Source organism: Lissotriton helveticus, chromosome 9 (genome assembly GCF_964261635.1).
Source record: "Lissotriton helveticus chromosome 9, aLisHel1.1, whole genome shotgun sequence".
NCBI classification, from domain to species: domain Eukaryota; kingdom Metazoa; phylum Chordata; class Amphibia; order Caudata; family Salamandridae; genus Lissotriton; species Lissotriton helveticus.
Window position 1 is genome coordinate 1,216,449,468 of NC_136070.1, and position 21,248 is coordinate 1,216,470,715.

Sequence of the window (21,248 nt, forward strand, 5' to 3'; positions counted from 1 at the left end):
TGTTGTAGGGCGTCTTTAAACCAGAGCTGATGCTCTTGGTAAGTTAATGGAATTTTAATGTCCTCAAAAGGAACGTATTGCGCTGGAGGTTCCTCTGCTTTGTAGTAGTGGAACTCTTGTGTTCCTGCATTTGCTGCTGGAAACTGAATCCATGAATAGAATACTTCTGTCTGCCGATATTCATGTGCCTCTATGACAAAGATTACTCTGCCACCTTTTGATGATACTCCATTATTTATTAGTCTGTAAGTTATACTTTTCCTTACATTTACCGGGAGCAGTATAGCATCCGTGTCATTTTCTAGTATAGCAGCGTCATCTAGGACTGCTTGAGCTGCTGCTGCAGCTCTCTCTAATTCGGTATCACTGTCCGGCATTTTAGTCAGCTGATAGTTTGCAGAATAAGTTTCAAGGAAACAAAGATTAGATGCACAATATTTTGGAACACTGTATCCTTCAACGTTGTATAAACCGAAAACTAATACATAGGATTTTTCGTCCTACTCAGTTTTGGCGGATATTATCCTTTCACCCACTCCAGACGTCTTTTGGAGTTTTTACCGGAAAAAGGGGTCTGTGTGAAAAGCACGACTGAGTTACTCTAGTATCTAGCGTTAAATTATCACCTTACCAAACGTTGGGCGCCATGTAGTGTAGTTCCTATATTCCCAATAGGCTCTGCGCATTGGAATAATATACCCTGCAGCTTAGACGTAGGACTGCGGTCTACTAGGTCTCTGCCGAATATATTAGACTTAATTGTGAGTGCCAGCTAGCTCAGAGGTCACTAGAAACTTTCTCAAATAAACAAGAAGGGATTAGTCTCTGACAACCATATAACATGACAACTTTGTTTCCCCAGAATGAAACGTATCTCTAGAGTCGCGGAAACAATAGACGGCTATTTCACTCAGTCAGATGTGAATGCTTCGTTTCACCAGAGTTGCTTAGAAATAGAAAGACGGGCGTTTTCAATAAAAGTATTTATTGAACAGTCTTATTTCTTAAGCATAAGAAATGCACTGCTACAATTGAAATGCTAGTTAAGAAGTACACTGTATATAATACGAATAGTATTATAAAATAGTACTGTTATATGGTTTCTGAGCCATATACATAAAATACATAGAATGCATAAAATACATACAATGATAAAATAGTGGCTAAAAGTACTCAACTGGTGCTTCTAACATACGCCTACCCTGGTGTACCTAACCTAAGCCTAGTATGAGGGAGGAAGTAAGTGAGGAGTAGTTTAAGTTTTAGTATTTCTCTGCCAAGAATCTGTTCAAGAATTCTCTAGGTATCTAATCAGCTCGGTGCCTTGGTTTTAGAATGATAGAGGTCTTGTATCTCTCTCTCGGGACTCGATCTCCCAGCAACCCACAAGGGTAGCCTGGAAACACCGGAGTTGGATTTCTCGGCAAGAGAAAAGACAGCGTCTTTTCAGTGCGTCAGTTGAAGGGTCGGCTTCCTTCGTCACTTGCAGCAGCAGGGCGTCGGGCAAGTAGTTAGTCGATCTGCTCCTGAACCACCGTGTGTTTGACTGGGCAAAATATAGGCATATTTATACCCCTGAAGGTGCCGAGTCTGACGTAAGATTGGACATAATATCGTCACTAGTGCCTCAGTTCCTTGAAAACTCCCGGATTTCTTGGATAAATCAGTATTCAAGCAGGGGGAGGTTCCTGACTGCTGAAGGCTGGTTTTACCACGAAATCAATGTGGATTCTCGGAGTTTAGTGGAAGTAGCCATGCCGTATTAGGGCTGCACAGGTTATAACTAAATAAGGCAATGATTCTTTATGCCTATATAAGGACTGTGTGATTTATACCTATATATGGGCAAGAATCTGGAAAAATTACACTAGGGTCCTAGATTCCCACATAACACCATAACCTAATCAATTAAAGGGAAGATGGAAACAGTCAAGTTTTTAGCTGCTTCCGATAAACTGTGAGCGATTCACAGGCTTTCAGTGAAAGTGGCAACTCGTTCCAAAGCTTATGGCCAAGAAACGAAAAAACATGTCCACACTGACGAGACTTCCTAATCCTAGGAGCTATTGCCAGATCCTGATGTCTAGATGGAAGTGAATGATGTGGACAGTATCCAGCCACCAACTGTCTCAAATACACAGGCCCTGTGTTAGCAAGGAACGTATGCATGTATCAAAGGGTCTTGAATTAGACTTGACGCTCAATGAGTAGCCAGTGTAACGTTTGTAGCAGGCTGGCCGAGGAAGTGAATCTGGGTGGATGAATAGGTAAGTAGGCTGCTGCATTTTGAACTGTTGGAACCCGTTTTAACAGAGCTTTTGCAACACCCAGATATAGCATGTTGCTGTAGTCCAGCCTGGAAACCACCAGAGCCCGGACCACAGTCCATTGAGCAGGAACCAGAATACATTGCAAGATCTTCCCCGGCCATTTAAAAATGCCAAAACAGGTATCCACTACCATATTTATCTGGGAACGCATGGTCAACTTGTTATCTTGTCATGCTCCCAAACTTTTAACTAGCTGAACTGGAGAAGGGGACAGACCTATATTTACAGCCCAAAAGTGAGGACCCCAAAGGTGGGAATGATTGCCCACAAGCCGAACCTCTGTCTTGTCCCCATTAAGTTTCAGCGAATTGATCTTCATCCATTTTTTTTTAAAGACCTTTATTGCTCAAGATAGTTTGTTTTGTTTACATACAGCGCATAGCCTACAACCCTCAGGGGGCTGGCAGCGTAAATTGGCAATCAGAGGAGGTACGGGTGAGATGACACAGCCATTTAGCCGACAACCCTGGGGTCCGGCGGCATAGTATAAATAGAGCACTTAGACACATTATAATACCTAGCATGGTAAACAAGTAGGTCTGTGAATTTTCCATTTACTTCGTCCGTTAGTGTAAGTACATCTATGTGTCTCCGGCACCCACATCATATGAGCAACAGTCCATATCCACAATGAGTGTCAAATAGCAGTAATGTTTGTTAGGTACTGTGTGGACAGTCAACAGAGGGACTGAAAATCCCACGGTGTAGATGCCGCTATGACGTGAACGATGCATAATGGTATAGCTCATGGGAGTAGGCTCGTATAGGCGGCAACGCCAGGTTATGACTGTTGCAGCCTAGACCGAGACGTCTGGTGACCTAATGCGTCTGGAACCCCTCAGTGGCGGCCATTTAAGTGTGTACGTCAGAGTTAAGAGGCAGCGCTCAGGTTCGGCTTTCCGGTGTCGGGGGGCACCCACCCCAGCTGTGATCTGCAGCCCTGATGTGTAGGAGAGTATGGCATGTCATGTTATCGGGAGTGCAGTGTGTCAGCAGGTACGTGATGTCCCGTAGCATTATCACGCCACGTAAGATGCCGTCGTCTACAGCAATAAAAGGCCTGGTCGAGGAACGTGACCAGTGAATGAACAAATACGTGAACTAATACAATGATGGGACAACAAAGGGTGGGAAGTACAAGAGCAATAGCACCTGTCAGTGTGGTATGTGTTGGGGGGGTTTCCGCAGTCACAGCAAGGAGGTCAGTGGTCTCGGGGTGGGACGCGGCGGGGCCACCCCGCGAGACGAATTGATCTTCATCCATGCTGAGACTTTTGCAAGACCGATATTAAGGGCTTTTGCATTACTGTTATCCTTAGTAGATAAGGATAACACAATTTGGGTGTAATCGGCGTAAGAAAAAATTGTAAGCCCATGGGATTCTACAATCTCAGCAAGAGGCCTCCCATATAGATTAAACAGTAGTGGGCTAAGAGTAGATCCCTGCAGCACTCCCGAGACTAGGTGACCTGGTTTGGACTAATGCTGATGTGATTGCTCTTGAAAGGTGCGATTAGACAGGAAAGAACTGAGCCACAGCAAGGCTCTGCCCTGGATACCTATTCCTTCTAGCTTACAAAGCAAAGTGGAGTGATTCGCAGTATCAAATACAGCACTGAGATCTAAAAGAATCAGTGCTGCAGTGCTACCTGAGTCCACCTGACCTTAAAGATATTCGGTAACACCAAAAAGGGTTGATTCAGTACTGTAATAAGTGCTGAACCCTGATTGTGATGGATGCAATATCTCATTTTGCTCAACATAGGATGTAAGGTGTTGATTAACCTATTTCTTCAACACTTTGTCTAGGTGTTGGTAAAAGTGAAATGGTCCTATAATTTGGCCATATGAGAGGGTCAGGGTTAAGTTTCTGAAGTAGAGGATAAGCCAAGGTCCGCTTCCAGACCACAGGAATGCACCCTTCAGTCAGACAGACATTTAGGAGATGGGTAAGATGCTCCATAATTGGCTTTTTTTTTTGTTTGTTTTCTATAGCGCTGGCCAGACCCAAGGGCATCGGAGTGCTTCACAACCAGATATGTGTAGGTCAAAATAGCGAATACAATACACAGAAAGGTTAAGCGAACAACAAGTCCAACATGTATAAGTCATATAATGAATCGAAAGCGCAAAGAGTGAGCGTACAGCAGGACCACAGATAGAATACGCATACTAATAAGAGATTCAACTGGCCCCAAAAGTCAAAAGTCATATCCGTAGCGAGGCCGATCCCAGGAAATGGGGAGGGAGGGAAAGGTCCGTTGCAGGTATGTGCGATCTGGCTAACTTGGCTAAAACAGATGGGGTGCAAGGATCCAAAGGAGATTCTGACCTGGTCGCGACCAATAATGAACCAAAAGTAGTCACCTCTAATGGACAAAAGGTATGCAAACCACCAGATGAACCATCCGATGAGCAAAGATGGTATTTGACTGAACAAGCTGTCGATGTCTTAGAGAAATGTGATTTGAATATCCTCTTTTTCTTCCTAAAGAAATCAGCAATTTCATCACCTTGGACCTGTGAAAGTGGGGTCGTAGGGGCCATCAGAGCCTGAGCAGAGAGATTTCCTACCACCCTAAATAGGGTTTTAGGATAGTTATTAGCCGCAGCAATTTCATTCGTATAGTATTAGGCTCTAGCAATACAGCACTGTTTCTGATAATCCTTTAGAACCCTCCTATATCATTGCTTACTCTCATTGTTATAGGTTTTTTGCCATGCTCTTTCCAAACCTTTACAAAGTTTCAACTGATGCAGTGACTCATTGCACTATGGGTAGGAGGAAGGATTCTATAATGTTTCTTACATATAATAAGAGCTAACACATCCAAAGAGACTCTGAGCCATACATCTATCAATGATTAATTGAGCGCAGGAAGATCTAACTTCGACAAATTCCTGCCAGAATATCTCGGATGGCAATTCAGAGTACGAGCTCCTGGGGGTACAGGGAATAAAAACAGGACTGCATAGTGGTCAGACCATGGTAAAGGAATTGATTGGTCTTTCTGGATATTGCTGAGATTTGAAAAAATCAGATCTAGCAAGTGATCAGCAACGTGAGTGCAGGAACATCCTTGGCTGTATCTTTATTATTGTCAACAATACAGGCATTTCTATTAATTTTGTTATTCTGATACTATGGGAGTGAGAGGTGTAGCATTTCAGAACATGCATTACCATACATTTACCAATTTTCTTCCATTCAGGTGTTTTAGTTGGAATGTTTTTTGTGATGAGGGAAGAGACCTGTGTTCATGCGGTGCATTTCATGGTAAAGTTTCTTCTTCTTATTTTGTACCTAATGTATAACTCCCTCATAAGGGTCTGTTGTTATCTTTCTCAGTTAGTTATACCACGAATACGTCCCACTGTTGTTTGTGTTTTTGTCCATTCTCTTCCTTTACATTTAACCAGAGCAGCATTTATGCAGATCTCTTTCCTATACATTCAAAGGAGGAGGGGAGTTACTTTTTCAAATCGTCGAAATTTGCCTACTGACAAATACTATCGCTTGATCTGCAAATTGTACTGTAATGTGTGTCCAATGCAGTGTAAGGGAACCGTTGTCGCTTCCCTTATGTCCTGTAACCACGGTTCCAACCCTAAACACGACGTACAGCCCCAAAACCCTACCATCCCTGAACCCTAAAAAGTCCTTCCCACCACACAAAACTACTCATTCCTTAACCCTAAAAACTAAATACCACCCCAAAAACTCATTGCCACACCAAGAACCCCATCCTTGAACTCTAAAACCTCTTACCGCCCCAAAAAGCTACTCATCCCTGAATCCTAAAAACTCTTTGCCACACTGCAAAACTACCCATCTATGAACCCTAAAAAGTCCTTACCATCTCCAAAAAACGAACTTTGGACCCTAAAACCTCTTCACATCCTAAAATGCTATCCATCCGTGAACTGCAAAAACTCCATACCACACAAAAAAACTACCCATGCGCCACATAATTACAATTTTTGGGTGCATAATTTAGATTACCTTGCAGCCTAATTTAGTCTTTCATTCACAGTCCTAGTTGCTCCGACAGTGTTAAAGCAGAGTGGATTGTGGGCTGTCATGGTGAGGAAATCTGTATATCTCAGGTAACCGTGAAATATTTCCATATTTCATCGTTCCATTTAAAATATTGCTTTACAAACCACTGCATTTTGTGCAATAAACGCACCAAAACTTTTTTTATGTTTATAAACACTGACAGTGATGTTTTCTTAATAGCTTTGGTGCCTTTTCATTGCATATGCACAGAACTTTCCATGAAGGTTATTTCTGGGATGCCATGAGTGATGTAATATTTGAGGTCAAATAAGCATTGCATGATGGGCCACAAGTTATAGCTAGTTCACTAAAGTATAGCTGGGATATTGTAGTGTTTTTTGGGTTTTATAACGTTGGCTCATATCTCCTTCCAACACATAACTATAATATCACTTTAATTGTTGTTTATTTCAGTGAAATATGCATATATATAAAATACTTATATGGGGTTACATGATTTAAGTATTTAATAAAGTAACTTTCCTGTGAAATGAGGTGTTTAGACAGAATATCAGAAACAAAAATATTGTGTAACAAAATAGTGTCAAGAATATCGAGGACAAAAATATTGGGAGTTTCTATAGGTAAGCAAAGTTTTACTATATATAACTCCACATCTATGTACCTTGATGATATATATAAGAACAGTAAATCTGTATTTACCTATTTGCATTTACCTTCTCGATATTTTGGTCCTCAATATTTTTGACATGATATTCTGTACACACAATATTTATTTTCTGATATTCTGTCAGTGATCCGTGAATAAAGGTTGAAAACGGTACCTATGATGTAATGACTCCTGATATATGGCATGTGAAGTACCGATAGCAGACCGTCTGGATGAAAGATTGGCATTTGAATCATGCAGTTTCCCAAGTTGATATCCCTCTTAAATGGGGCTCAATAACAATATGGTTTTAGGAGTGTTTTGGGAAATGTCATTAACGCTCATAAATACCACTGATAAATGTTTAGTATGGGCCTGTATTTTATGTAGCCAGAAGATTTAAAAATCATGTTATGCATTGTATTTTGTAAAGTCACAGAATGTATTCACAAGCTGGAAAAAATTGGCAATTTAGTTGGCTGACGACACTTTGCACTTTCAGTGAACCTAGGAAGTACTTTAGGATTATTCAAGTATAAATGCAGTCAGGGCAAATTTATATGAAACTTGTATTATGCGTGTATCGATGCTTATATTAGCGAAATCAGTAATTGTACTGGAATGCAACTGATTGTTTTACGTTGCGAATATGGTGTGGCCAATAGCCTATGCGGTACCAATTTTACACCTATTCTTCTTTCCCTCTTTCCTATTTGGGTTTATTGTATGCTAATTGCTATAGTATTATTTTTCGTCATGTACATATTGGTAGAATGTTTAGGTATATGATAAACGTATCGTGGATAGGTAAAATGTAAATATATGCTGTGCATCAGTTTCTTGCTCATGTCATTTGTGATTAATTAAATTATTAAACACAAAATATTTATTGTACAGGGATTGTGCTTATAATTTAGGATTTCTTGAATCTCGCACATGGATTGAGATAGCTGGTATCTCCCCAAGCGGAAGCTACATTAAGTCAAAAGGTGTGCCTGCAACAGAGGCTTGAAATAGTGTCATATGACCATTCTCCCTCCTCATCTTTAGCAACTGCACCCTGAGCATTTCGAGTTTGGAGAGGCAGGCTTTGCCATAACAATGTCTCTTCTCTCTGCTGTAACTATTCCTCCCAGCACTCTTACCCTGTGATAATAGGCAGTCCTCCAATCACAAAGCTACCTTTGATTTCTCTGCAGGTTTATGGCCACCAATGACCTGATGGTCGAATTGCAGAAAGATTCCATGAAGCTGGACGAAGACAGTGAGAAGAAAGTTGTGAAGATGCTCCTGAAGTTGCTGGAGGATAAGAACGGCGAGGTGCAGAACCTGGCAGTAAAGTGGTAAGAGGTTGCCCTGGGCTGCCAGCAGCCCGTTCTCTGTAGTTGTAGAAGCTTTAAGTGCATGATTATGTGCAGTTGTATTTTTGTTCTCCTTCATTCCCTTTGCTTTTTTGGGGCGGAGACACAGTGTGAGCACCAGGGATCCCCAAGTATCAGCTATTTATCTAGTAGCCGCTCCAGATCTACAAGCATGCCAATTATGGAATCCAAGTGCAAGACACGTCCTCTTTGTAAAAGAGAATTATCCCTTCATTGCAGTCCTAAGTCTTTCACTATGCAACTGCTAGTGATATTAGGAAAACAGAAAACTCTTGGGAGGCATCACTAGACATTCAGATGTCTTCTTCATACTTAATTTGTCCAGTTTTAAAGAACGCTGTAGTCCCAGCTACCTCACATTTGCGTGACATATGCCAGTGTGCCCAGTGATCGCAGGCAGGCTTTTCCACAGTCACTGACTCCCTGTTTCCACCTAGAAACTGTGCAGTGTTATTTTCATGCATATTTAAGAAATTCCCACTCAGTTTCTTCAAATGCTTTTTAACAAATACATGTTCTCCTCGGTTTTGAAATTGAAGAAGTCTAGTTCAGTTTGGTTTGTGTACAGTGCTGAATGCCAGTATTAAGTCATATTTCTAAGTGCTCCTGTTTTAACAGTTATGGGATCTCTGGTGCAGGGAACAGTTATTTATCCAGCATTACACAATTTCGGCAAGTGAGGAAGCCTGGATTAAATCCAGTGTCCTCTGGTTCCATAATCTGGAATTTAGCCACCACGTAGAATTTGTACTGCAATTCTTCCTTGTGAGAATTGAAGGGCTTGTAAAATTAAGAGGATTGAAATATTTAGCAGGCCTTGCTAAGTTTTTTTTGGTGTGATCAGGTTGCTAGTCTAGCGGCAGTTTTCAGTAATAATAGCCTTTTTCCCTTTAAAACTCCAGCAAACATGCTAAGAGAGGGCAGTATTTAGCATTTGTATTTATTCCCTCCAATTGAACATTTGTACCAGGACTTACGGAAATATTGCATTATTTATATTGTATACATCATGTTTTTGCCTTGAGTCCTGATGGTAAAGATGGTGTGAGGTTATTACATTGCGAGTAGTGTACTCTGGTGATGTTCTGTAGATGTTGGGTCATCTGGACTGTTATGAAGAGCGGGGGTTTTGGGATGTCTCCATGGAGGAGGTTTGAAGGGTAGGGCCACAGTTCTATGCAGGGTCAGGGCTGGCAGAGCAGAGACTTTTAGCGAGGTGTAGCAGGAGATCGTCTTTGTGAGGGGAATGAGCAAAGTTATGAGTGCAACCTTAAATGATAGGGTTTATGGAGTCATGTTTTTGGCAGACAGCATGCCTCTTAGGAGGTGTCTGTGCTCACACGTTACAGGTACAGTAACCCTGCTGACCGTGATAGTGCTCTTTAAAAAAGGTCAAGTACTCATACCCTGGTGGAAAATACCTGCTACATCTGTACTTCGTTGCTGACTACTCCTGTTTTAAATGTTTCTCTTCAAATAAGTGAAATGCGGGTGATTTGCTTTCCTTTACGTAGATCCCTAGACGGTTTATAACTGGCGGACATCAGCTGTCTATATGCAAATCACAAGATTCTTGTTTCTATGGTTCAATTTCTCTCTTACAGCTTGGGCCCGTTGGTAGGGAAGGTGAAGGAGTACCAGGTGGAGACAATTGTAGATACACTGTGCACAAACATGCTGTCTGACAAAGAACAGCTGAGGGACATTTCTAACATTGGCCTGAAGACCGTCATTTCTGAGCTGCCTCCAACATCCACAGGTAATTTCTAAGAAATTGAAGCCCATATCATAATGTATTGTATTTGCATTATTTTTCAGTGCGGTTTCAGAGATCAAGACCCTGTTTTAAGTAATGATTTCTTCAGGAGATATACAAAAGACACATCTAATAAGTAGCTTTGACTTCGGGCACTTATAGTCTGGCATAGATAGTGCAGTAATAGTACAGTGCCTCCAGGATTACAGGGCCAAAGTATTACATTGTGATGGGCTTTATTACATTTATAGATCCAATAACACTTCAACCAACTTCTTTAGTATTCTAAAATGACAGACTCAAAATGTTTTAGAATCATTTTCTATTGTCTAGGTAACAGCTAGCATCTTTCGAGAGCTAACAGTCTGGCTTCTTAAATTTGACAAAGTGAGATTCTCTTTCAACAATCTTGGGCTTACCTGTATGTTTATTAATTATCAAACACACAAAGATGATGGGAGGAATGCTTGCAATTTGTCTAACCACTGGCAAATGCCCGGGATAACATTCCAACCCTTTGTTCCTTTGCTGCCTTGGGTTAGTCCCAGCTATATGCAATTCAGTCTTTGTCCTGCTCCAATAGGAATAGTCCAGCCCGACCTGCAAAGCCAGGTCCTCTCTGAACGGTAACACAAGCAACCCAAGACTGGTTTTGGCCTGTTGGGCCTCTGCAGCTTTGTTGCAATGGCACAGCGAGCAACGCACCTACGTCTGGGCATACCCTTTGTGACTTATGGAGTTTAATGCTGCTAGGCTAGGGGCTCTTAGATCACTTGCACACTGGTGTGCCCTCTGGCAACTCTTGTTCCATATTTGTCTTTTATTAGTAATGGTAGGCAATCCTGGGTATGGTTACACTGACAATACATGTACCACACAGACTACATACCAAAATGTACAATATACATGTGGGATGTCAGCGCTAGGTACCTTTGGTTTCTTAGGTTCCTTTGCTGTAGAAACAACCCAGAATGGGATTAGGTAACACAGTGTAAATCTGTCTGTGTATTGACAAGATGCTCTTACCTAGTGACAAATAACTTATTTTTCAGTGATTGATGCAACATGTTGGTGCACTGATGCTAGAATAGTGAGGGAACCTTATTAAGTCAGACTTTTCCCTAAAGAAGTCTGCACCGCCTCTCCTTGTGGAGTATCAAGAACATATTCCAGGCTTGCAATGCTTCAGACTGTGTTTAAACAGGCTGCTCTAAGCTTGTCACATTCACACATGCACGTTTAAACAATGTTCTCTTTACATAGAGCACAAATTAATGTTTTTTTTTCAACAGGTTTATATCCTCAGATTGCCTACCAACTCAAACAAGCATTTGCAATGCAATAGGTCTCGTATTAGGAAAGTTAGAGCTATTGGTATTGTAAATGACACATTTTTTATTTAGGTTTTGTTTTTGAAAATTGCGAAATTAATAGCTTTGTCATTTACAATACCAATAGTTATAACTCTCGCAAATGTGACACCTATAGCATTTGTAATGCAATATGTGTTGTATTTACGTGACTTACATGTATTGATATTACAAATAACAATGTTTTTTAATTTTTTTTAATAATTAATACTTAAATAGAAGTTATTGTAATTTATAATGGCAATAGCTTAAACTTTTGTAAATAAATAACATTTGTGAAGATTATGTTCAGTGTATTTTATTGTGACGAAAATCCAAGAACATATGTCAAATATTAAATTTTTTTTGTTACATTTGTAATAAAGCTTGAAACAATGAGATAACATATTTGAACCAGTTGTTGTTGAATGGTTGCACAGATTGATGTTGTGGTGGAGCTCAGTGATGTTGTGGTGCCACTGAGTGATGCTGTGGTGGTGCTGAGTGATGCTGTATGCTATTCTATGTTTTGTTTTGCTATCCTATGTTTTGTTTTGTTATGCTATGCTATGCTGTTTTGTTATGCTATGCTATGTTTTGCTATGCTATGCTATGTTTTGCTATGCTATGCTATGTTATGCTATGCTATGTTTTGCTCTGCTTTGTTATGCTATGCTATGTTTTGTTGTGTTTTATTATGCTATGCTTTGTTTTGCTATGCTATGCTATGTTTTGTTGTGTTGGTATGCTACGTTGTGTTTTGCTATGTTATTATGTTTTGTTATGTTTTGTTCAGCCATGCTATGTTTTGTTTTGTTAAGCTATGCTGTTTTGTTGTGTTTTGTTATGCTATGTTTTGTTATGTTATGCTATGTTTTATGCTATGCTATGTTTTGTTTTGCTATTCTATGCTTTGTTTTGTTATGCTATGCTATGTTTAGTTTTGCTATCCTATGTTTTGTTGTGTTTTGTTATGCTATGCTATGTTTTGTTGTGTTTTGCTAGGCTATGCTTTGTTATGCTATGCTATGTTTTGTTATGCTATGCTATGTTTTGCTCTGCTATGCTTTGTTATGCTATGTTTTTTTATGCTATGCTTTGTTGTGTTTTATTATGCTATGTTTTGTTATGCTATGCTATGTTTTGCTATGCTATATGTTTTGTTATGTTTTGTTAAGCCATGCTATGTTTTGTTGTGTTTTGTTATGCTATGTGTTGTTGTATTTTGTTATGCTATGTTTTGTTATGTTATGCTATGTTTTGTTATGCTATGTTTTGTTATGCTATGCTATGCTTTGCTGTGTTTTGTTATGCTTTGTTGTGTTTTTTTATGCTATGCTATGCTATGTTTTGTTACGTATGCTATGGTTTGTTTTGTTTTGCTATGGTTTGTTATGCTATGTTTTGTTATGCTATGTTTTGTTATGCTATGTTTTGTTATGCTATGCTTTGTTGTGTTTTGCTATGTTTTGTTTTGCTATGCTATGCTTTGTTATACTATTCTATGTTTTGTTTTGCTACGCTTTGTTTTGTTATGCTATGTTTTGTTATGCTATGGTATGTTTTGTTGTGTTTTGTTATGTTATGCTTTGTTATGCTATGCTATGTTTTCCTATCCTATGCTTTGTTTTGTTATGCTATGCTATGTTTTGTTATGCTATGCTGGTGAGGGTGAGTGAGGGTGAGTGAGGGTGGGTGAGTGAGGGTGGGTGAGGGTGGGTGAGTGAGGGTGGGTGAGTGAGGGTGGGTGGGTGGGTGAGTGAGGGTGAGTGTGTTAGAGCGAAGGTGAGGGTGAGAGGGTTGTGATGTTGTGTATCCTATGCTTTTTTTGTTATGCCATGCTATGTTTTGTTATGCTATGCTGATGAGGGTGTATGAGGGTGAGTGAGTGAGGGTGAGTGAGGGGGTGTGAGGGTGAGGGCGAGGGTGTGATGGTGTGTGAGGGTGAGAGGGTTGGGAGGGTGAGTGGGTGTGAGGGTGACCTAAAAACGAAGGAGGGTTTACAGATTGCATGTTCCTTAATAACACCTAATAAAAACAAGTTTTTAAACCAGAAAAATATATGCAAACCCCAGCAAAATGAAATGAACAGGTAGATGTGAATAAAGATGAGAATAAATGTGCAATGCACACGAATATTAAGAAAGCCGAGCTAATTGGACGAAATTTAAATAAATTAGTGCTACGAAAAAAAATAATAAAGCTGTGCGCTTCGGCGAGATGGAGAAAGTTTGTATGAAGCACTCTTTACATTGTGAAAAGCGCAATAAACATCGTTGCCACGTGGGATGATAAAGCCGTGTGCATCGGCGAAATAATACAAAACTGCACAATACGACAAGGAACAGTGTAAAAAATAAAATAGTCATCATTGTCAGCACAATCATGTAAAACCATATGATGCGCCACTTTAAAGTGTACATAAACCGTGCGCATCAGCTGAACACTAATCAAGGAAATCCCACCATGGAGTAATGGTTGTGATCAACATCAGATCGGTCGATAAAGCCACATGCATCGGCGAAATCATGTAGAATTGCACAATGCGCCCTTTAAATTGCAAATAAGATGTGCGCATCAGCGTAAAACTAAACAGGAAAAGCCAGCTATGAGTAATGGTTGTGAGGGACGTTGCTATATAAACGGCAAACACAACCAATGGCCCGACGTTATGAAATGTGACATGGCACGTGGTGGATTCGCTGGAGGCAGCGTGAAAAGTCATAGTGCGAGAGCCGTGAAATGGCCTCCTGTCGTGACACACACGAGAACCGCAAATGTTATAACACAGTAACAGAGCGATCCCAATGAAGAAAAGGCAGAACTTCCGTTCGACTACGGGAAACTCCACCTAGAGGTAAGGATGATTTTATCAAACATTACTTGTGGTTATGGATGTTTGGTCGCTGACACCAGCACATCTGCACAAAAAGGGTCCTAAGGCAGCAAATAAAAACAAGTTTTTAAACCAGAAAAATATATGCAAACCCCAGCAAAATGAAATGAACAGGTAGATGTGAATAAAGATGAGAATAAATGTGCAATGCACACGAATATTAAGAAAGCCGAGCTAATTGGACGAAATTTAAATACATTAGTGCTACGAAAAAAAATAATAAAGCTGTGCGCTTCGGCGAGATGGAGAAAGTTTGTATGAAGCACTCTTTACATTGTGAAAAGCGCAATAAACATCGTTGCCACGTGGGATGATAAAGCCGTGTGCATCGGCGAAATAATACAAAACTGCACAATACGATAAGGAACAGTGTAAACAAGCATTAGCAAACCAACCAATCAAGCGGAAAACGAAAGCCTTGGAAAGCTAGATGTGCGGGCCGGCCAGCAGTGAATAATTAGGGGAGAGCGAGGGGAGGTGCTGGGGAACAGATGGCCGTGAAGCAGGGGGCACCCTTTGAAGTCACGGCCTGCGGCCGTGAATAAGTGACGGCGGGGGGCGGGGCAGCGGAAGCCTTTGATGTGGCAAATGCTGCTGGCAGGGGGAAGCCTGTGGGGAAATGCAAGCTCGTGCACGAAGGAGCTTGTGGTCACGTGATTTCACGTGAACTTTTGAAAATCCGGATCGTAAAAAGTGGATAGACGGCATTAGGTCTCTCTACGAGACCTAAAAAGCCATCTTCTACTATATTCTTAAAACCTTGCTTGAAAAGTTGACTTTGACTTGGAACAATCAATTGATTGCTTTTCATACTTTCCAAGGAGTGACTCGCCTTACTTTCCATCCTCTGTATGCCATCTTTCTGAGTGTAGTCATATTGCAGTTGCATGCCTGTCTGTCTTAATCTCTGTTACACTACACGCTCTCCTTCTTTAAAGCTAACAAACCTAATCCATTTGCATGAACTCACATAACCCCTCTAATGATCACTCCTAACTCCTATTAATTTAATGTATCAAACAGGAACAGGAGTCAATATATGGAATGATTTCTTGAGAGCACATGACTAAACCCAACAAGCATTGGCATAGCCAATAGGCCTCGCCTTTGGGACCTTATAAGTGTTTAGCCATTCAGTACATATTACATTGGCCATTAAAGACAAAATCTGTGGCATATAAATGGCACCAAGAACAAGTACTGGAACCTCCAAAAACATGGCTCGGCTAAGTGGATTTCAACTGTAATAGGCGCTTAAGAAATAATTTGATGACATTTTGTTCTTGCCACTGTCACCTCCGTATGCACAATAAATGACAAAAGCAAGAAAAAGAAATTAAGTCCTGCATTTTGAAGATTTACCCGCCCTGGAGATCAATTTCTACTTTCCAATGCAGTGTATATATTTTTGTGCGACCCAATAATGAATGTTGAATGCCATGTGCTTCCAGTAACCTGTGGGGGTCATGTGTGGTCACTCCGGTGCTACGGTTATGACAGAGAGGGAAGTGATTGGGAAGAGTCATGGATATCTGAAAGAAACAGGTTAGTATTAGATTCCTTACCTTAGAATATCCCCAGGCGTCAGTCTGGATCCGGAAACTTTTGCGTAGCAGTACCCCTGCGCGTCGGTAGGCGTCGTCTGCAGGCGTCCCCTGCGGCTCCGCGTCGTCGGCGTCGTGCGCCGTGATGACGTCGCTGGAGTATATAGACGCCGCCTCCGCGCGCTGACGTCAGTTCTTCTTTTTTCCGCGCCAGTTAGCGCAGATCCGAAGAGCAGTACTCCAAGGTTTTTTGATAACTCTAACTCTTTAGGTGCCGGTAGGATGCCCGGTTTTAAAAATTGTGACGGGTGCGACCGCCTGATGTTGGTCACCGACCACCATCGACTCTGCCTCCGGTGCCTGGGCGCGGACCACGACGTCGAGTCCTGCGTCGACTGCCGGGCCTTGACGAGTAAGGCTAGGCGGGAGCGGTCCCGCAAGCTACTCGAGCTCCGGATGTCGGCCCCGTGTCGAGAGCGGTCCCGGTCCGGCCGGAGGTCGAGGGAGCGGTCGAGAGAACGGTCGCGGAGCCGCCACGAGCGCTCCGGAAGTCGTCACCATTCCTCCGGGTCCTCAGGTAAGCGACACAAGAAGTCGGGGCGTCGTCATCGCACCCCCGACTCCCCCCGACGCTCGCGCGATGCGGCCGCGGGTTCGGGTGGCCCCACCCCCACGGCTCCGCGTGGGTCGCCGACGCTGCCTGCTCCATACCCGTCGGTCCCTGGGCAAGGCGCGTCGCGCGAGGAGATGGAGGAGTTCCTCATGGCCATGAGGGCGCTGTCTCCTCCGACGGGGCCTACGGCGCCTGCGGGCCCGGTGGTCCCGTCCGGGGGCCCGAGCGGTTCGGGTGCTCCTGCCCCGGAGCCGTCGGGTGCTCCGGCCCCGGCGCCGCCGTCGGCTCCGGCGCCGCTGGGCCCTTCAGGGTCGTCGCCGGCTGGTCAACCGGCCTCTCCGGCGCCGATTCCATCGGGGCAACCCGTGGTGCCGCCTCCGCGCGGCGCCGTGACTCCGGGCGGCGCCACCCCCATTCCCTCTCCAATTCCGGACGCGGAGTCGGACCGGCGTCGTCCGACGCCGAGTCCGGCGCCGATGGGGCCCATTGACCCCGAGGAGCCGGTCTACATCGTTGAATCCGAGTATGGTGATGATGAAGATTATGGAGAGGGTTGGGAGGGGTCTGAGGACCCTCTGTCACACGAGTGTCAGTACGACGTGGACTGGACAGGTGACTTGGGTGATGCCAGTGGTCTGGACGACTCTCCTAACCCTGGTTTTGTCTCGCCTCCCACTGTGGCGTCGGAGGCTGGGGCTGCCTACTCTGTGGTGCTGATGAGGGCTGCCAAGGCCTTGAGCTCCCCGTCGCAAAAGTGAAGCCTAACATCCTCACCGAGGTCTTCAAACCGCAGTCATGCCCACAGGAGCCTCTGCTGCCGTTTAATGAAGCCTTGACGGACGTTCTGTTGGGCACGTGGTCCAGGCCCGCTTCAGGTTCGCCTGTTGATAGGAACGTTGCCAGGCGCCACCGTCCGTGTCCGGACGACCCTAAGTTCCTGTCCACCCATCCCACCCCTGAGAGTCTGGTGATCCAGGCCTCAACATCCCAATCCGCATTCCCGTCGGCCCCGCCCGACCGGGAATCTAAGAGGTACGACCAGTATGGCAAGAAGGTCTTCTCGTCCCTGAGTCTGGGACTGCGGTCTTGCAACACCGCATGCCTCTTGGGCCGCTACACCCACTCTCTGTGGGATACGGTCGCGGAGTGTCTGCCGCAATGCCCGCAGGAGGTACGGGACAAGCTTGGCCAGGCTATGGTTGAAGGCCGAGACGCGGCGAGGTATTCCATCAGGTGTGGTCTTGATACGACCGACTCGCTGGGCAGAGCGATGTCCACGACGGTGGCGATTCGTCGCCACGCCTGGCTGAGATCCGCCAATTTTTCGACGGATGTCCAAAATGCCTTGATGGACATGCCGTTCGATGGCAGTCGCCTGTTTGGCGACAAGGCGGACAACGCGCTTGAGCGCTTCAAGGACTCCAGGGTCACGGGCAAGTCCTTGGGTCTCTCGACCCAGCGCCAGCAAACGGGTTCGTTTCGCTCCTTTCGTGGCCACGGAAGGGGCGGTCCCACACGTGCTGCCAGCCACGCACCGCAGAACACTTCTCAACGCGGTGGCGGCCGTGGATTCCGGCCGTGGATTCCGCCGTGGTGGCGGTCGGGGACAGCGGCGAGGTCAGGCCACACCTCCCCCCGCAGCAGCCTCCAAATCCTCCTAGTCCGAGCTTTCAGGCCCATGTGATGCCAGTGGGTGGCAGGGTTCGCCATCACCACTCCCGCTGGCGCACTATCACATCGGACAGGTGGGTGCTGCAGCTCGTCCGAAGGGGCTACTCCCTCCCCTTCGAGACCACTCCTCCAGCCATGCCACCGCAGAACCACCGTGTGTCGGGGGACCACTTGACACTTCTGCAGGAGGAAGTTACGGCCCTCTTGGCCAAGGGGGCCATCGAGCGCGTTCCTGGGCCAGAAGTAGGGTGTGGTTGCTATTCCCACTACTTTCCGGTACCCAAGAAGGACAAGGGGGGTCTGCGTCCTATCTTGGATCTGCGGAACGTCAACGGCTTCCTCCGGAAGGAGAAGTTCAAGATGTTGACTTTGGCTCAGGTCTTGGCTGCTCTAGACCCACTAGACTGGATGGTAGCGTTGGACTTGCAGGATGCGTATTTTCACATCCCCGTCCTGCCGGCCCACCGGCGTTACCTGCGGTTCACGGTAGGCCACGAGCACTTTCAGTTTATCGTGCTCCCATTCGGCCTTACCAGCGCCCCACGGGTGTTCACGAAGGTGATGGCGGTGGTCGCAGCTCATCTTCGCCGGTTAGGGGTTTCAGTCTTCCCCTACCTCGACGACTGGTTGTTGAAGACGGGCTCGCCCCAGACAGTCGTCCACCACCTCCAGATGACGGCAGACCTCCTGCACGAGCTGGGGTTTTCCATCAACGTGCCGAAATCACACCTGTGTCCCTCTCAAAAGCTCCTTTTCATCGGGGCGGTTCTCGACTCGGCGCAGTTTCGGGTTTATCCTCCGGAACGGCGGGTCCGGGATATTCAGGCTCTGATTCCCATCTTTCAGCCGTTATCCCGGGTCTCGGTCAGGTTGACGCTGCGGCTTCTGGGGCTGATGGCCTCCTTCATCCTTCTGGTGCATCACGCCAGGTGGCGGATGCGGGCTCTGCAGTGGGACCTGAAGTTTCAGTGGGCCCAGCATCAGGGCAACCTATCCGACCATGTCCTGATCTCGGAGGGAACTGCGAGACAGTTGCTGTGGTGGCTTACGGACCACGATTGGGTCAGAGGCAGATCCCTCTCCCTTCCCCAACCGGAGCACGTGGTTGTGACGGACGCGTCCCTCCAGGGCTGGGGAGGCCACTTGGGAGAGGCGGAGATCAGAGGCATCTGGTCTCCGGCGGAGTCCCAGCTCCATATCAACATGTTGGAGCTGCGGGCGATTCGCTTAGCACTTAGGCATTCCTCCCCTTTGTCAACGGGAGTGTGGTGCAGGTGTTCACGGACAACACCACCGCCATGTGGTACTGCAACAAGCAGGGCGGAGTGGGGTCGTGGACCCTTTGCCAGGAGGCTCTGCGCCTCTGGCAATGGCTGGAACGTCAGAGCGTGACTCTGACGGTTCAACACCTGGCAGGTTCTCTGAACGCCAGGGCGGACGAACTCAGCCGTCGGTGCTCGGTGGATCACGAATGGCGTCTGAACTCGGACGTGGCGAAAGGCCTCTTTCTGCAATGGGGAGAGCCTTGGTTAGATCTATTCGCCACAGAAGAGAACGCGCAATGTCATCAGTTCTGCGCGTTGGAGTTTCCAAGACGGCACTCGCTCGGCGACGCCTTTCGGCGCGAGTGGAGTTGCGGTCTGTTGTACGCCTTTCCGCCTATACCACTTCTGCCCAGAGTGCTGAAGAAGATCAGGCGCGACCGGGCCCAAGTTATCCTTGTGGCTCCGGACTGGGCTCGAAGGTACTGGTATCCCGAGCTACTCAGCATGTCAGTCGGTCCCTCGATCCGCCTGCCCCTTCAGGAGGACCTTCTGTCGCAGCAGCAGGGGACGGTCCTCCACCCGAACCTGTCCAGTCTCAACCTCCATGCTTGGAGATTGAGCGGTGACAGTTGAGGCCATTTGACTTGCCTCCTGAAGTCTGTGATGTGATTCTGGCAGCCAGGCGTCCCTCCACAAAGTCGGTATACGCCTGCCGGTGGAACAGATTTGTGGCATGGTGCACAGCAAAGGCTGTGGATCCCCTTTCTGCCCCTCTCTCCGAGGTTCTCCTCTTTCTTCTCTCTCTTGCCCAGCAGGGCTCTGCTCTGGGCACTATCAAGGGCTACCTTTCTGCCCTTTCCGCCTTCTTACCTGATCAGCCATCTTTGTTCAAGTCCCCTATTGTACTGAGATTCTTGAAGGGCATCACGCACATGTATCCACCTGTTCCGTTCGTGATGCCTCAGTGGGACTTGAACCTGGTTCTGACTTTCTTGATGTGCGCTCCCTTTGAGCCGCTTCATTCCTGTCCTCTCCGTCTTCTGACTTTAAAGACGGCCTTCCTGGTTGCCATCACCTCTGCCAGGAGAGTGAGTGAGCTCCAGGCTCTTTCTGTGAAACCTCCTTTCTTGTCCATCCATCCTGACAAGGTGGTTCTTAGAACTAGACCTTCTTTCCTGCCCAAAGTAGTTTCTGCTTTTCACATCGGGCAGTCCATCACCTTACCCTCCTTCTTCCCGCCTCCGCATCCTTCAAAAGATGAAGAGCGGCTCCATCGTCTGGACCCAAAACGTGCGCTTTCATTTTATATGGATCGCACACGCCAGTTCCGGGTGGATGACCAACTGTTTGTTGGCTACGTGGGTGAGAAGAAGGGACGGGCGGTACAGAAACGAACCATTTCTCGGTGGGTCGTCCTGTGCATCAAAGCGTGCTACTCTTTGGCTCGGAAGGAGCCTCCTGTTGGGCTGAGGGCCCATTCCACTCGGGCCACGGCGGCTACTACTTCCCTGGGCCGGGGAGTCCCTTTGCAGGACATTTGCCAGGCGGCTACGTGGGCCTCGCTGCACACCTTTGCGAGGCATTACTGCCTGGACAGTCAAGTCCGGAGGGACGGCTTCTTTGGCCGTTCGGTCCTCCAGGATTTTCTGGTGTATGATTGTATTGGTTCGCAGACCCACCACCGGGGTTGGTATTGCTGGGGTATCTATTCTAAGGTAAGGAATCTAATACTAACCTGTTTCTTTCAGATGAACAAGTTACTTACCTTCGGT

The 21,248-nt window shown here is 45.6% G+C and overlaps 1 protein-coding gene across 2 annotated transcripts in view; it reads left to right on the forward strand.

Moving 5' to 3' along the window:
• Nucleotides 1-21,248, forward strand: part of LOC144782367 (cullin-associated NEDD8-dissociated protein 1-like) — a 205,177-nt gene that overhangs the window by 32,786 nt on the left and 151,143 nt on the right. For both annotated transcript variants that reach the window (XM_078661685.1, XM_078661686.1), the window contains exons 2-3: nt 8,200-8,343; nt 9,987-10,141. In XM_078661685.1, the coding sequence (XP_078517811.1) occupies nt 8,200-8,343; nt 9,987-10,141 (299 nt within the window). The remainder of the gene's footprint in view (nt 1-8,199; nt 8,344-9,986; nt 10,142-21,248) is intronic.